The 18,180-nt window shown below is 39.9% G+C and overlaps 1 protein-coding gene across 1 annotated transcript in view; it reads right to left on the reverse strand.

Annotated features, from left to right (window-relative positions):
* map7d1a (MAP7 domain containing 1a) overlaps positions 1-12,222 on the reverse strand; it is a 31,129-nt gene extending 18,907 nt beyond the window's left edge. The window contains 2 exon segments of the mRNA XM_027001551.2: positions 1,095-1,262; positions 11,840-12,222. Coding sequence (XP_026857352.2) covers positions 1,095-1,262; positions 11,840-11,900 — 229 coding nt within the window. The 5' untranslated portion in view covers positions 11,901-12,222.
* Positions 12,223-18,180: the final 5,958 nt, after the last annotated feature.

The raw sequence follows: 18,180 nt of genomic DNA on the forward strand, positions 1-18,180 counted from the left end.
TGACTTATTTCTAAGTGACAACGATGCAGAAACAATGACAGAGAGTCAGCTATGTAATCACTTCTCCATGGCTGGGGGTGTGACAGGGGGTGTCTCCTATCACCATAATTACAACTTTCCCCAATCACTATATGGACTTTCAGCCAGTACCACATGTCAGAAGTCCAACATCGCATAAACATGACAGCTAAAAGGAAGCCTGATAATTGGCAAACGTGAAAGAGTAGAAATGGTCTGCTGCTCGGTGTGGTGCTCCACTTTGGCACTGGTATTAATAGCTGTCGGAAAGCCGAGTCCCGTGGGCCACCCGTGCTAACGATCAGCCCTCATTCATTTTGATGAGTCACTCGGGCTGGGACAGCAAAAGTAGTGGGTCAGCCCAGAAAGGGTGCATGGAGGGTATACAGCGAACACAGATTCCTCTGCAACAGCCTCACCTGAAAGCCGAATCAGTGGGGTCAAGCTCAAGTCCACCAAACAGGAAATACATGCTGATGTGATGCTATTGATTCTTCTCATCCATAGGCAGACAGAGAAGGCTTTCCTCATGGAAGGTGAATATACAGGGGTTACATCAGAGAGAGGATCAAAACTCACTCTGGTTAACTCCAAAAATGCTAACTATGTGATAACAGATAATTACAGTGGACATTAGAGAGAGGAGTTTAATGCTGTAGCCCCATACCGAAAACAGAAACACAGAATGTAAGCCCTGAGACCAAACGCAGCCAACACACTTCCAAAGCAGAGACTGCTGTATGTAACAGGTACACAGCACAGGCACTCATTGAGGGAGGACTATTTCATGCCATTTCCAGGGAGGGAAAAAATCCAGGTCATGTCTCCACAGTAACCACCTGTGGTTCGGTGATGAGCACTGTGATGAGCTCTGGTATGGCTCTAAGGCAGAGGAAAGCGCTGTTATCACATGTGAATTAGGTCATTGCAGTTCTTGGTTTACTCAGGCTTTTCACACTTATCTGGTCACATAAAGAGAGTTTTTCATAACTGTCATTTGTCGTAAGGTAAACATGAAGGTGTTGCGGTACAGTTTGTTTGAGCACAACTTTGCATCAGGCAGATCACAGGCCTACCTTTTTTAGGTTGGGTACTGGTATTTGACTCTGGGCTGGGTGTCACAGGTGGCTTTGAAGTGAGGTCTCTAGATTCCTTCTTAATGGGTGTGCATGAGTCTGTTTTGGACAGGGTCTTTACCTCCTCCCTATTGGCTATAGTGGGGTTTACCTCTGGAGAAGTGACATCTAAAGAATAGAAGGGATAGAAGGGGGGAGAGAGAATGTGTGAGAGAAAGAGAGAGAAAGGGGGGGAGAGAGAGAGAGAGAGAGAGAGGGAGAGAGGGAGAGCGCATGTAAACAGCATCCACACAGACACAGTGAACAAGTACAGCCCAACTTCTATTTCTATATGCAGCTAGAAAAAGAGCAATGCAGTGACTTTGAGAATAACTGACTTTTCAGAAGTAGAAATCTGGTAGAACACGGAGGTATGACAGAGAGGCATCCGATAAATAGATAAATAGTAAGCATTTGCCTTTGGTTCTCATCATTTCTGGAAAATGGTCAGTTCTGCAACTCAGTCCAGCAGATCAAGATGCACAAATAGTTAAATTCAGATTTAAATAAATGAAATTGCATTATAATAAGCTGAAGACTGTTTTGCTGACTGTAGGCAGGGGAGCTTCCTACTAACAGCTGAAATACCTTCATGGATTCTAATGGTGAATTTGGCTGGATTTCCTCACTTCCCCACACTGGTTCAGCAGTGACAGGAGAAGAAAAAGTGATAAAAGCTGACTTCATTCTTACGGTCAAGACATAATGTCAGTGGAGGGCAAGGGGCCTGTTTAATATTGAATGTATAAATATAAGCAGACATTCTTCGAGACTAAATTCTCAAACAATAACTTCAGGCCTCCTCTAACACAGGCTACAAAACAATTTGAACCTCATGGCTGCCTGGGGACATGCTATCAATCTAGTACTATTACAACATTTGAATATAGAGATAATACAGTTTCATTTAATGTTATTTGAGAGAATCGTACTTTCTTAATTTGCCTGACAAACTCTTGCTCAGCCATGAAAGCCCACAGAGAGAAACCTGCTATAAAGTTTAAGCTAGGCATATGGCATTAAACAGGGCTTTCCTAAAGATAACTGTAGAATCATCAATACCCTTGACAAGGCGAAGTAGAAAGCAAGCTACTATAACATTATTAAAAAAAACAAGTGGTATTTTTATTTATTTTTATTTAATGTTTATTATTTCTTTTACAAAATGTGCTATCAAAATATCCATAGTAACCCTGTTTAGTACTTTGTGCAAACTCCACTGCAAAGCCAATGTAAAATCAAAATCAATACTTCACTGCAAAATCTCTGTCCATACAAATCATCCTCTCCAGTAAGTTATTTCTTTATTGCCATTGAGTCACTACTCAACAGAGGCAACCAGATGTTTAACCAGAACATCCTCAATCCTGTCAGAGTTCGTGATGCTTCTGATTGAACTTCACAGATGTGCAGTTCCTTCTGACATGTACATCCATCAGAAGAACTGTCCCCAATGCTCCATCACATTCCATCAACTTAAAATAACCTCACTCTTCAGAAACCCAGACATTCCGGATCCTCTCATTGAGACAGCGAGGCCGTCCCTCCTTTCACATAACCATTCAGCAGCTATGAGGCGGAAGAGTTGTACTTACAAAGGCAATAGCAGTTTGTTTAAGAGCAAGTGACGGGGATAGATGGAGGAGAGGGAGCAGAGGGGAAGCAGCCAGTCCAACTCAGCCACGGCTACTGCTTGGCAGCTAAAGCTTACCACTCCAACTCCAGTTCAGCTTGAAGGGATTCAAGAGTACCTCAGCAAAGATTTGATTGTGGTTTGTTCAAGTGTAACCCTTTAGCTCACGTTTTCTTTTTTTTTTTTTATGAGCTGAGAGTGCACCAGCTACCTTGAGAGAGTGCTGCTTGACTCTAAGCCAGAACCATGCAGTCACCTCGAAGTGGGTCGCTGCCATTTACAGGCCACCCAAAACCCATGCTTTTACAGTGCTGCTCCAAGTCTTATCACTTTCTAATTATCTTATTTCATTACAAGAGGCCACAGAGGATACTGCACCTTTCAGTATAGCCCACACTGCTATGGCTACCATTCCAAAAGATGTCTTACTAGCATCTTTAGTGCATGACTTGAATCATCAAAGGAAGCAATATTAATCAATATAGGCTGTAGACCTAAATTACACCATCACTGTGGATTCTCCAGTGAAAAACCTTTGTTCAGGGCTGACCTAAAATCAATATAAGAGAGTGTTCAGATGTAATTATACACAGGATGATATGTCAAATATCCTGTGCCAAACCATTAGGGTTTCACATAGGGTCACTCACTTCACTCATAATAAACCTCTAACAACCCAGGAACTGAGATGTAAGCATATATGACTGGTGAAAACAATGCAGAATGGAGAGGAGTTGAAGAGGGGGAGAAAGAGGGGGAGATTCGCAAGGACCTGGTTCCTGCTCTATAGTCACATAGAAGAGGTGCAGGACAGGAATGTATCCATCTATATAAACTTTACTCATGGTGAGGCAGTAAAAGGCTAAACTCGGCTGCTAGCCTATGAGAAGCTGGTATGAGAGAATGAAATTCAGAAGGCCTGTAAAGGAAAGCCTAATCTGCAAACAGAAGCAAGGCAACCTTGTGAAAGTCATATAGTATACAACAAGCAGTCAACAAGAACTCCGATTAATTCCCTCAATTAATTTAAGGAGATAATTCCATGGCTTATGAGACATTTAGCATATTTGTTTCTCTAACAACTGCACTGCAGACACTCAGCTAATAAGGTACTTTTTAAGAGTGCTAAGAGATTTGAGTACATAATTCAAAATCCATAGACTGAAAGCAGGAACCCTAAAGAGGAGGTCAAATTAGGATTTTAGAACAAGCCCCACCAACAAGATTGCTTCTAATGGACAAGGAACCCAGTCATGTTCTTTGCAAAATGGAAATGAAATGGCATTCAAAAGCATTAGGGAGTACTGTTAGTGAAGCCAAAGTCTGGATGGGGTGGGGGGAGAGTCACACAGAATAGAAATGCATCTCATTTAAGTGGGACTACGTGGCTAATGAATGACCTCATCCTCCAGCCTGCAACCGTCTCCCCCCAACCCGGATGGCTGATGTAAGGAGGAGGGTGAACCTCACAAGAGGGGAAAGAACCAGACAAGAGCAGTCAAGCTGGGGGCCCAGGGTAAACACCAGTTACTGGATCCATGCCGGGGGAGGAGGGGAGGCAGGGGGCAGACTGTTAAGGTTCAAAGGTTCCTCTTCTCTAGTTTCTCTAAATTAAAAGCAACCCATTTTCAAAATTTTAAAATACAAAGTTAAACATAATACTCAAGATATATTATCCTGCTATGAAATGTTGATTTCATTACATATGATTTTTGTCTGTTTTGGTACATTCTCTCTCATTCGCTTTCACTGTGTCTTGCTATGTCTCTCAGGAGATGTCTCAAGATCTGAGCCACTTTCTGGGCTAATCTGTTCCACTGTTAAAAACATAAAACCAGAGCACGTCAGCTCAGCCTGGACAGTGCATGCTGAGGGAGTGTCTTCAGCATGACTACAGTCCAGTCAGATTGCAGTCCAACCTTTCACTTTTAGCCTGCTTAGTAAACAGTGAAGAGTATATGCAAAAATGCATTTTTCACCCCAATGTGTTGTCAAAGCTACAATTTTTCTTCCACATCCGTTTCTTGCAGTACAAGCACTACAGCCAGGATTACTGTATCTCTGTTATGCTCCAAGCAAGAGGCAGAAGCATCTGTCAGTCATCTCACTGGGACATGTGCTATGTATGCTGGTGCTTACACTTCTGGTGAAGGTGACATACAACTTCAACGCATCACCCTTTAAGACAAATTAGCGTTTTCAGAGCTAGGCTGGGTTCGTTCATTTTTTATTGCAGTTTGAATACATAGAATGACTCAAACGGATTGGGGGGAAAAAATTACCAATAGAATTACATTTACGGCATTTAGTGGATGTTTTTTATCCAAAGCAACTTACAATTATGACTGAATACAAACTTGAGCAACTGAGGGTTAAGGGCCTTGCTCAGGGGCCCAACAGTGGCAACTTGGCAATAGTGGGGCTTGAACTGGCAACGTTCTAATTAATAGTGGAGTACCTTAACCACTGAACTGAGTGAGTAAACAACTAGGAAATGCCAACGTGTATTCTTTATACACCTAACATGTAATTGCAGAGACACAGGGATCTTCTTAAATACAGTGTTTTGGTTTTGCTAGCCCCACCTAGCCATCCTGGGACTATCCGAAAATGATAGGCCTAATTAAGGGCTCCATAGGAACACACCCAGGCAAAACATGGAGCTAAAACATGGAGCTAAAAACACCATGTACACGGCCGTTACCACCAGGCCACTGAGAACTAAAGACAGCCCTGACTCTCAGCTATAGAGAAAGAGTTCAGATGAGGGAATCAAATTATAGGGGTTATGAAAACATTATCCAATCCAATGTCCATTATCCAACTGGCATTTATAAAAACATAATCCAATGAACTGGACAGTGTGGTTGATGTTGAAGACCGAGTTCCGCTGCAAGCAGGAATTCCCTTGGACCATGCATTTGTGCCTGGTGCATATGACAACAAATGCTACTTAATACTAAATCTAAAGGCCGGTTTGAACTGTGCCTTTAGATTATGTACTGTAACCAGCTACTATTGGGGGCACAATCAAGTAAAATGCAGGAATCTTGAGGTGGCCATGAAGTGTCTGAGGGATACTACTGCCACATCCATGTTAAAAATAACAGTAAATAAACCTGTTGCCTTTACATGTAAATGTCCACATGAGACAGAGACACGGCCCATTATCCACATCAGCAGGCTTTAACAGCACTCTTATGGCTCTAATATTAGAGGTTTGCTGACTGTGTGAAGGCTGTCTGCCTCGTGGTGTGATTTTTGTACTTCCAGAACATTCTTAAAATAAACGCGAATTCCCCTTCACTCTGTCCTGCTTCAGTGAAGAAGGGGGGGTACAACTTCAGGAGACTAAAATTAGGCCCCGTCTTGACACCCGGACCTCAGAAGAACTACAGGTACGTAAAGAAGTCAACAAAAGGGAAAGCCAGAAAGAAACAAGAGGCTTCATGTTTCGAGAGAATAAGTGAGCACAGTTTTAAAGGCTCATAAGACACATTCAGTGTAATTTTTGATAGCTATTCAGTGGTTTTGCACCACAATGAAAGACTGAATCACTATTGTTTGTGATGTCTGCACTGTTAAACTTTAGACCTCACTAAAGCTATTTTGATCTTTCTGAATATGATGTTTGCTAGAAAGCATCTGCCAGTATCAGGCCATGAGATCCTACTATGATGTTGCACTAATAAACTCCCTCACATATTAAGGATGGCTTTATTAAAGCCTGACTTACCAACTTAATTTTTTTAAAGAGCCTTTATGATGTGTTGTGCAAAAATGATCTGCAGTATATAATGAAAGATTACTAATTAAACCCATTATATCAAGACTGTATTCATATCTTCTGCTTACTGTTATGGTTATCAAGAACTGCTAGCAGTTCTCCAAATATGACTGTTAGCACATCTATAGTACATTGTGGCTTATTTTCTGAAAATAAGCAGTTGATCACCTGCATAATCATAGAAAATACTATATGATTTCAATAACAGTTACTTTAGCTGGTGTTTAGTCTGAAAGGCCTGGCCTGTCTTCTGTTCACCATTTCCTTAGGTGGAGGAGGAGAGGAGGGACTGTTTGTCATGTGAATATGCAATGTCCAACACTACGTGATTTTTGCCATCTTGGTGCTGCAGATGAAAGCCATGCTGGTGTGATGCTCAGCCAGCATATACTCAACCCCTGGAACCATTCTGCCATTTTCCTCTCCTGGCTCCCCCTCCAATTTTCTATTCATTAATTTATAGATTCATTAATTAATTATCTGCCTCTAATTTCAGCATCTCTCTCTCTCTCTCTCTCTCTCTCTCTCTCTCTCTCTCTCTCTCTCTCTCTCTGATGAACCTCAGGAATAGAAGACAAATTCACAGAGGGATGGTTTATATTCCAAGCACAGCTAACTCACACTTGCACAAGAAACTGGAAAACATAGTCGGAACCATTGTGCACAGTGGTGGCTACATAACGCCTTAGCAATAAAGAGTTAATGATACAGAATGATGAAAAATTTGAAGATTTTTTTTAAATGAGATTTTATACTAAGAAGCATCCATCGTATCCTTTTCTTCTGTAAAATTATATTAGCACTGCAGGCTAGGTAAAGGACATTTGATCTGCAATATATTCTTGTAGGGAAGATCATATGCATATGGAATTAACTAGATGATAGATCATATAAAGATTCCCCCATGAACAAGAAAATAATGCAGTGATTGTTTACACATTTTTTACAGAGACTAATGACTAATCAGGATTCAAGGATCTGTCCTGACTTCCATCAAAACAGCTCCAAGACAGATTATTGTTTATGCCTTTTTTTGGCTCAGATAGCCAATTAAAAAGTTTAGACAGTATTAACCTAAATTATTCTAACTATGAAAATAAATAAAGTGGGTTACACCTGCTACTGATGGCTCCTGGATATAGCACAATTTATTATGCACAAAATAAGTTTGATACCTTTCAGATATTAATGTCACTGCTGAGAGTAGCTATGAGAGTGCGTGTATAATATATTACAGTGTGTGTATGAGAATGTGTGTATAATATATTATACACCTTAGCAGAAACATTTATTTTTAAACAAGCTCAATGCAAAAGGAGGAAAAGGCTTGAATGATATCCTAAACACCATCAAGGTCAAAGGTCATTACACTTATTGACAGTTATGATACATTAAATAAAACTACTGGACTCAAACCGATGAACCATGATCAAACTGTGCATACAAGACACACAATTTACACAACATCAGTTTCTCCAGGTCAAAGAGCAGGACAAACACACCTCTCCCATTCTACAGAGACCATAACGCAATATGCTTTTTCAATATCTTCATTATGCTACATGATCGCATAAGTGGCACTACACAAAAACATCCTACTTCACACCATACTAAAAACAGTGACCCTATAAAGAGGGTTGTATCTAAGAAGGCCTTAGTCTCCTACTGAATCTATCAAATCCTCTGAAGACATACCATACCAAACCCCACTCCCTTCAAATCATCCCAAAGAACGTCACCTTGGTGCAGACTTGCTGCCCATTGCGTAAGGGCTCCATGGTGGGATCTGTGGGCTGCAGAGCTGAGCGATCCTGTTCCACAGGCCTGACAGAAGGGGGGTGGTAGGGGGCACATGGCATGTTTCAGAAAACATGAAAACAGAAACCAGAAAAATGATCCCCTGCCACCTCAGCATTGGTAGGGCTACGGAAACACACGCCGACACACCATGCGGTAACACAGCATCCCGGGTTGTTTGAGGTCCAGCTCATCAGCTGGCGATGTGCCGCTTGGTGAGAAGCTTGTTTTAGGCAGACATTTATGTCAACCAAAGTACCAGCACTAGATCACCAAAGAGTTTTAAACACTGTTAACTGAAAACTAATTGGCTAGGGCCTTACTGGTTTACAGCACTGCTTTTGTAGAATTTACTCTTATTGATGTTGCACGGCTCTGGTTCAATTACAGCAGTCAGCAATAGCTGAAAGAGTAGCAGCATTCCAAGGAAGATTTGCCTCAGAGTCAATATTTTGACTACAGGGCAACGTTTAGGGTATCCTTTTACAACTGATATTAAAATATGTACTGTGTATCCACATAGGATGTTTGAAATGCGAACTGGTTTTCGAATCTTAACAGATACAGCTATCTAGCTCATTCACAAAGACTAAAAATTGAAGAAGTGCTGTTTACTACACTATGCATATGCTAAATACAGTAACATAATCCGGAATATTCTTATTACTGATTTACTTACAGGGATTTGGTCTTTGTAGCCTTTTGTAGTTAATGCAGAAATCTGAAAAGGTCTCTTTGCTTCACAATTTAGAAAATATTGCTTTTTGAATAGTAAGCACATCATATGATCTTGTATTCTCCTATGATTTACAGATAAGACTACATTTTTCCATTGGTTGAGGGAAAAACAAAATCAGATCTGTTTCCATCTAATCATTAATTTTCTACAGAGTGTATGAGCAGTCTAAGACCATAGTGAACTAGTTTTGAGGTGAGAGGTAGAAGGAAGAGATCTATTGAGGAGCAAAATAGCTTTATTGATTGGAGCTCATTGTGCTCAGACCCTCAGTTGTGGTTGTAGGGGATTAAAGACATAACCAAACAACAGCAACTTCACAGGCATGAAAGGAGGGTCCGTTGGTGCTCACCACAGAGCCTTGGACTATTGCAAACTACTGTAGATCAAAAGTAAACAGAGACTATACAATGTTTTTCAAATGTCCTGACAGGGAACAATTCTAGAGAGGGAGTGCTTGCTACAGAGGCAAAGTGCACTACACATGTAATGCATTACAGAGGTATACAAATTATCTGATGGTGCCATAAAACTAAAAGTATCTCTACTGCCACTGAATCACATGGCATATTTTAATTTGGTTTTGGCACCAAAAAACAACAAACAAAATAAACTGAAAAGAGAAGATTATCTCTAGTTCTGCTAAATAATTAAAGAATAAAATTGAGGTATTTTTCACAGTGTGCAAATGCAAAAAAAACCCAAAACAAAACACAAAAAACCCTTTAAAACCCTTAAGTGCCATCATCCAGTTGTTGTCAGGGCATCAAGGTAGGGCCTCTGGGTAGGTGAAAGTAAGACCAGCAGGGCACAGACAGTAAGACCAGCAGGGCATGGAAAGTAAAGACTGTCAAGAATGTTGCTTATCAAACTTATGGCATGTGAGGTAGATCTCCCAAAAACAACAGCTCGCATAAAGAAAAAATGAGTCACCACTGTTGTTGGGACAAAAATGTTCAGAGAATTCTAGAAAATAAATAGGTTTATAATGCACATTGTATAAAGGTATAGTTCACCAAAGTAAGAACATGACTACAAAAGACACACCTGAGGTGCTATGCTTACTCAATTAAAGCTGTTATTTGCATTCCATCTGAAATTATTAACACACAAATGTTCACATCACATGTATTCAGCTAAAACCTATACTGAATGAAGGTCACATTGACATATATTGCCTGACTTCTGTGGTCTTTACCCTATCTGGGGAAAGCAGAACAATTCGATGTCTTTAAAGCTCCTATTATCAAAATTTTCAAGATCCTGAGTTTGTTCTCCACCAGAAGGACCCCCCCCCCCCCCCAAGCAGGAAGGCTCAAATACAATCTTTTGATGTCAGCAGAGAGAAGGCTGAAAGAAACCCCTCATTTCCAGAACAATGTGGAGAGGAACACACAATGCAGAGGCGACACTGCCTGAAAATACCACTGCAGCAACTCTTCCTTCTGAGCTCTGCAAGGAGCCATATGAGGAGGAACTGACACATTGCATATATCAAATCAGTAAGTCTCAAGAAGCTATATTCAAAAGGAATTCCATTATATTTAGCTGATTATACCATTCACCAGTGAGATAATGTTGTGGCTTTGTACTCACAAAAATAAGTTGAAGGGAAGAAATATTACTGGTCTCATATAGTTATATATAGGGAAGTTTAATTCCAGTTTTAATGCGATAAAAAAATAAAATAAAAAAAACGTAGGGAACATGTGGGGAACACATTAACATGCAAGATTGTGCTCCCTGCGCTAAAGATACAATGGATAAAATTATGCACCTCAAGTCCACTCACAAATAAAATAATTTTCTTAAACGCACAACAGCTTGGCAGTCTAAGTGACATTCATTTTAGGGGCAGGATTGTTTGCAGTCACATATAAAACCATTACCCCGTGGAATTAATCGATCTGACCCCTGGGAATCACCAGCAATCCATCTTTCGTTGACATCATTGGACTGATCATTACAGTGGGTGAATTCGCGATAGCCTACAGGTTACTACAGCACGCAAATCCACATTCTGCTCGGGTAGTGTGAACATGGGAGGGGGCCAAGAGTAGCCCGCATCGGACATGTTTGGTATCGTATTTACCCGCACATCTCGAGATCATTGCGTCACTATAATCCACGACTAAAAAAACGGGAAAAAATGATAGTCTACGATCATACACAGGGCATCATCAGACACGCCATGTGTATGCAACCTGACTGTTCAAAGCTAAATAAATATCAAGCGAGTCTAATACATGTCCTGTTTTAACTAGACTATCAAATTCATCATGCTCGCACCCTGACTGGGTTGTGCAATTACTCTATGAACCGTCCACTGTTCTTAAATGATTCATTGTAACATGTTCCAACTAACGTCTGAATCATGCCATGTGCGCTGATGACACATTCATGGGACGGCAACATTGTTCTCAAGATCAACTGATAAAAACGGACACTAATTAATTATGTGAATCACTTAAGAAAAAAATGAACGTGGATATGAACTAAAATGTAACTGCTCCTAGCCCACTATCCTATATTTTCTACTATATGCGATTATTAAAGCAAACTGAACTGAACACTCTGCTGGTTTCAATGAACCTCTATGCCAATATAATTAACATTACGGCCAATTATCCATGTGATAAAGATGGACAGGGCAACATGTACCATTCTGTTTAAAACCACACTATTTGCAGTGGGGGTCTATACACCATCACATAGATTGATGCATAGCGTCCCTGTCAAAAACTCCAACTTACGCGTTTCTGTTGGGAGTAATCCATTCCTACTCAGGTCAGTGTCAAGATCTTTGCATTCCATTTTGTTATGTTCAATTAGGCGGATAGTCGTGTTCTCCCAATAAACCGTATACTCATTCCTCTTGGATTCAGGAGATTGAAAACTTGGTCCGCTCACTCCGTTTACCTACCCCACGTACCCAGAACACTGGGGGGCGAGAGAAACGCGGACTATTTAAATAGAGTCTTAAAATTTGAGAAAATCGCAAGACTACACACTGCAATTTCGTAGATCGACCACAAAACCGAGATTCCTCTCGGCCTGGTGGGAGTTAAATTTGGGGAACTTTCACAGGAACACCTCAGCAAACACAACCCAGGTCAACAGCTGATAGTATGTTCGGTTCAAGAATCGTCCTAACTCGGCCTTATAATTCGACTGTACCAATAAGGCTTGAAGGGATGGGCGTAGGCTATGCGGACGGATGAAACATTTCTTTCCATTTCAGAGATATTTCATTTCCAGCCTTAGATTAGTTCGTTGTGACACTGTATTAGTTTTATCTTTGGATTTAGGATCAGTTTCTTATCTGTTATGGAATTATTTTCATTGGTCGAGTCCCCACCTGCCTTACACATAAAGTGGATCCTACCACTGATTTTAACACATCCCCGACTCGCTGATCGCTGGTACAGGATAGCTTGGACCTTTAAACAGGCAATAACGATACATTGCATAGCATGGTCTTACAAATTCCATAGGTGACAGTGCCTGGTTCAGCGATGTATTTTATTGACATCATTAATCTTCCCCAATTGCTTAAATGTACCTAATTTTTCGAGATTAAAAGCAGCCCTAATCGAATTTTGTCGAAGTAATCAAACCTCAGAAACTAAGCAATGTGAGATTTGTTGAATATAATAGCTAATGTAGACTGACAATCGTCTTTTTAAAGTTTACATAAACCTTTCAAATTTTTTTTTACATTTCTGCTCTCCTCTGTATTTAAGTATTTAGATTAATTTTGCTACATTCAGTAGTAACTATGTAGGCAATATCCAATAGTATGTTCATTAAATAGGTTAAAACATGCACATTCTGCAACGTAACTTGTCCTGACAGTTGTCCACAAGCTGGTATGAAGTGGAACTTTAACGCTCAAAAAACAAACTCATGAATGTGCCTGTAGACTACAGCTAGCATCTGCTTGAGTGCAGACATGGAGCAGATGAGAGAGGGGGTGGCAAATTGTGTGGTTGAGAAGGAATATCCCATCCCCAAAAAGAGCCAGTGGGGCTCCTCTGTACAGCTGTTAGTCTGCGTTAGCACAAACCCCCCAAAAGCCACCTGGCACTGCAACTGGACCCAGAGGAGGACTCGTTGGGTGGGAAGGTGGGTGTCCTACTTAAAGAAGCCTTAAACCACCAACCTACTCAAGAAGAAGTAAGGTATAGCTACTGAGAGACAGATAATAACCTGGGGTTGCGATATCAGAAAATAAAGGTTATTTCTGAATTAAAGTCTAATAGATACATTTCACAGTCAAATGCAAGCACATATTAAATGCATAGTGATTCTATGGTATAACAGAGGAAAGAAATACTACAGAAAAACAATATAAAAAATAGCAAACACTTAATTTAACATGTTTGTTAATAACATGACATGTAATGTATGTGGACATGAAAATGTGATTAATGTGATTGCTGCCTATGGAAAAGTGACATCAATCCATGAGCCGCACCACTTTTAGGAACAATCCTGTAAAAATGACATGGATTAATTTCATTTTATAGTTATTATAGCATTACCTACTATTTTAGTTATTCTGTAAAAATAAGTAAATGTCAGGAAACACAATCTTTTTCTAACGTTTTTTAAAAATCTATGCTGATATTTTTGGTTTACGTTAGACAGTGTTCAAATTTTTCATTACTCTGCCTTTTTTTGTGTGACTGTACTACAGGTCACAGCAAACATGTAACAGTGTTTCAAAGGATGTAAGATGAAAACCTTAAAACAGTTTGTCACCTCTGCATTCCACTCTATGACTACTACATAAATTGTGTTTGTGTAGAGGGGACTAAACTGTTTGTGATAACCTTTACATGGAATTTTTTTTAAATTACAGCTATATCCTAATCCTTATATCCCTACTATGTACAAGTATTCACACATTTTCCTTACAGGACCAACCCTTGGCTATTTTGTCATTTGTGAGTATAATCTGTTATTTGCAGAGCATAATGTACTTGTAATTTTGTGTACATAAAAATACATTGTATAAGCAAATCACAACCTCAGGATTATATGCAGATATTTCCTGACTATGTGGACTACTGTGAAGTTAAGGACTGAGGAGAGCAAGTACTATCATCTTGATGCAACATATACCCCTTATAGTATGATGTTATCAAAGTACAGTACTGCTTGTCGATGACGCTAAAATAATACATTCCCATCTGCACCTCAAACATACAAGACTGAGTTCCATCTAGCAAAATAATAGTACCTTGTAGTACCTTTCTTGTAGTGTCATTCATTTTTGCTAGTGATATGGGGGAGTTATTGTGCAGTGCTGGTAAACGTATTCAGGTTGTGATGGTTGGGGAGGCATAGGAAAAAAAAAGAGAGGATCCTCATCACGTGGCAGTATTGTGTGTATAAAGCATCTCGGAGGAAGAGAAAGACAGGCAGGGAAAGCTAGAGGGAATGAAGCAGGAGGGAGTCTATTAAGGGTCCCACCATACATGGGTGCACAGGAAAAAAAGAGTCCCCACTCTGCTTAAGAAAGAGAGAAATAGGCTTCATTCACAAAAGCAGCTGTCCCACTGCTCTTGAAGCCCACTCACAGTCGCCCCCCCCAAACACACAGACGGATACAGGGAAACACGATACATGCGCACACCTGGTGACATATTCACAACATTCACAAACATAATCTCATTGTGGGTACTCAGTAAGTGAATATTACATAACTGAAGTTGAATAGTGAGTGAGAGGGATTGAAGCAAGCAGCGTATAGGCCTACACAATAGAACACTGATGTAATCACATCAGCAATGGTGTAGCCACAAGTGATTCAGTGGATAGCACACTGGGGTTAAAGGAGATGATAATAAAGAAGTGTTCTTAAAACTCCTGGCTAAAACTGTCACTGCCAAGAGGAAAGAAAGTGCTGCCATGCTGTTTCAACTGCTCTTTCCCCTTTTTTATAGAAAAATGGCCTGATGTCTTGACTACAAAATTTAATTCTAATGTAAATGAAAAACAGCTCTTGAAGGTTCTGCATGGATGCAGAGAATTGAATGTTATTCTGTGGTTCAGAAAACTGTCATCACATAAAATGACAGAAAAAAAAAGTAGACTCGTCATCTGTTACAGCCACATGTTCCAGCTATATATGTGTTGTGGATAATGACTGGGCTTATAGTGAAGTGCTAAAGCCTAGGTTCAATATGTTCTCACTGGATAAGCTTGCCTATTGTCTCACAGAGTCCATGGGTCAGCCTTTCTGAGTGACCAGGGTCATGTGTGGCCCCTTAATAAAATCACAATAGCAAGAATGTCAGGATTTTCCCCACATCCACAGTCTTGCGTACTACCTCTATCTCAGACCACAGGAATTCTGTGGGAAAGAACATAAGTCTCTTCTACATGTTAAACTGATTAAAACTGCAGTAGTGGCAGGAAGAGAAAAATATAAGAAAGTATGCGTACTGATGCAACATTACAGGGGTGCTAGCTTGCTATAGGGGAGCACATTTCCTATAGTCTCTTCAGGCTTAGCTGTGAAGCAGCTGAGAAGCATATTTGGGATATTAAAACTGATTTCTCTAAACAGATTTTTAAAAATCTTTAATACTATGGTTCAGTGTTGAATTGCTGTGTTTCTGAGAATGCCAGGGGACAATGTAAACTGAAAAAAATATGATGGAAAAGGGTTTGATCATTTAAAAAAAATTCCACAAAAGGGAGATGGTTATGGAAATGAACCCTATCCATTCAGCAGTAAAGAAGAGCACAGCAGGATATGGCGTTACACAGGGCTGCCTCTAAAAAACACTTGTATATTGCACTTTAGTGTGTATCATAAGATAGCACAGTTTGGTTAACAACCTTTGTTTTATTATTGTCGTATTATTTCTTGACAATGTTACATACCAAGTTATATCCCTAGACAGCATGCTGGGTTCTGTGAGTCTTACAATATTGAACTTCAGTCTTATATTCCAAGATAAGGTTCAGCCCTGTCCTAAATCTTCAGATTTAGTTATAGCTATTAAAATAGCTCACATACTTAAAGACAAGTAAATTCAGCACAATACCCACATCCTCATAGAGGCTTTATAATTTTCCAATTTTTTTGTATTTTGTTCTGACTATATTGAATGAAAAATGATACTAACTGAACTTTAAAAAAACAAGGTAACAATACTATTAGATTTTAATAGGTGAAAAATCAACCAGATTATTTCAGTCTTTTGAGTCATACGTTCAACCTACACCTTTATTCCACAATATACAAATAATACATACCACTCAGTCACACACACACACAGACACAGACACACACACAGAGAGAGAGAGAGAGAGAGAGAGAAGAGAGGTTACGGTAGATTTGATCTGAGACCCCTTATATCCCAGAAGTTTTCTTTCTGTCCTGCCATGTTTCGTGCAGGCCCCACCCCCTCTGCTGCAGCTGAGATCCTCCCCTTCTACTCTCTCTCATTAACATTATAAACGGAGGCAAAGAAAGAGAGGGAAAAGGACAAATGAGCCTGTGATCCCCACCCTCCCCCGACACTGGTCAGCATTCTTCCAATCCCTACAACATTTTTAATTGATTCAACACGATGTGTAAGAGGCATTATGACCTTCAGCTAGGTGAAAAATTAGACCTGTTATTTGCAGAATGAAGTTGAAGTTGTTCTTCAGTACTGAGCATGAGGTCTCAGGTGACACTGAAATAACTCCTTCCAGTAAATGTATGTTATATCAAAGACTGCTTTTATCTCACATATATTTTCTCTCTCATAGTTATTTGCATTAGATTATTATTATTATTATTATTATTATTATTATATTCACACTAGAACACTATAAAACAAAAAATTCATAAACATACATAATCTCAGGATCATCATAAACAGCAGCTTCAACAATTTATACCAAAAAGCCCTTGATACTGTGCTGAACATCAAAATGGCATTTGAGGTGGTACGGTAGAAAGTGTCTTTAATCTGAGCATGAAATTATAATTGTGTATATGAACATGCACAACCCTTAAAGAAGAGCCCATTGGATGTGTTCGTGGCTGCAGTTCTAGCTCCTCCTATTTTTGCACATCCTGCTCCTGGTCTTCCTCACCTCATGGTGCACTAGACAAGCCCTCCTCCACATGTTGGGCCCCTCAAAGGGCAAATCCCCTTCCTACAGGAACCCTTTCCAGAAAACAGCATGATTGTTCCTTTAAGGGATTGGATATATAATCAGCCTTTACAAGGACAGACAGGCCTTGCACCAGGTGTAGAAGAGGAAGCAAGCCATTTAAGGAACTTGTAACACAGAACACTGCCTGTCCTCAGCTTTCCTATCAAATTGTCCAAGATATAATACCACCAACAATTAGCAATGTTTGCTCAGGAAAGCTTATAGTATCAAAGCGCCACAACAAGAAATGTAGTAGCTATTAAATGTGCAAAGTCTTTAAATGGCCCATTCAATCCAGGTGGACAAAATTCAATGAAAAGGCTCAGACTCGCTGGTTCTCTGGTATTCAACACAGTCCATGACTTGCCTTTGTGCACCACAAAGGGATTTGTACAGCAATATTCAAACCCACAGGAAAATGCAGTCTGAATAGGCTTCCCCTTGATAATAAAGACCAGGGTGTAAGGTTTGTGTGTGTTACATCACTTGATGGTTGAAGAAAGACATGCACACCAAGGCTTTAACTTACAAAAGCATGAGACCCAAAAGAACTTGTTCAATTGGCATTCCATTTGGATACATTTTGTTCCCAGTAGAATGTGAGATTATTTTAGCATCATTAACTGCTTTAAATTATTTTGCATCATGGATATGTTGAAGTGATCTTATGGTCACATCATAATCGACAAACAAAGAGTATTACAATCATGACCCTACCAAGAATATGTAATTAGCAAAGACCCTTTCCAAATCCTCTAGTAGTGTCCTAGTGCGAAATGTTCAAAGAGAAGCTCAAAAGCTTCAAATGAAATCCTTTATCTTCTTTAGATTTAATGTTTATAGATTTGCCTATGTTAAGCAGAGGTTCATCCCATGCATTGATGAAGGCTTTCATCCTAGCTCGTGTTTTAAGAGTCTGTCATGCACA

The sequence above is a fragment of the Electrophorus electricus genome, chromosome 10, assembly GCF_013358815.1.
Source record: "Electrophorus electricus isolate fEleEle1 chromosome 10, fEleEle1.pri, whole genome shotgun sequence".
Classification (NCBI taxonomy): domain Eukaryota; kingdom Metazoa; phylum Chordata; class Actinopteri; order Gymnotiformes; family Gymnotidae; genus Electrophorus; species Electrophorus electricus.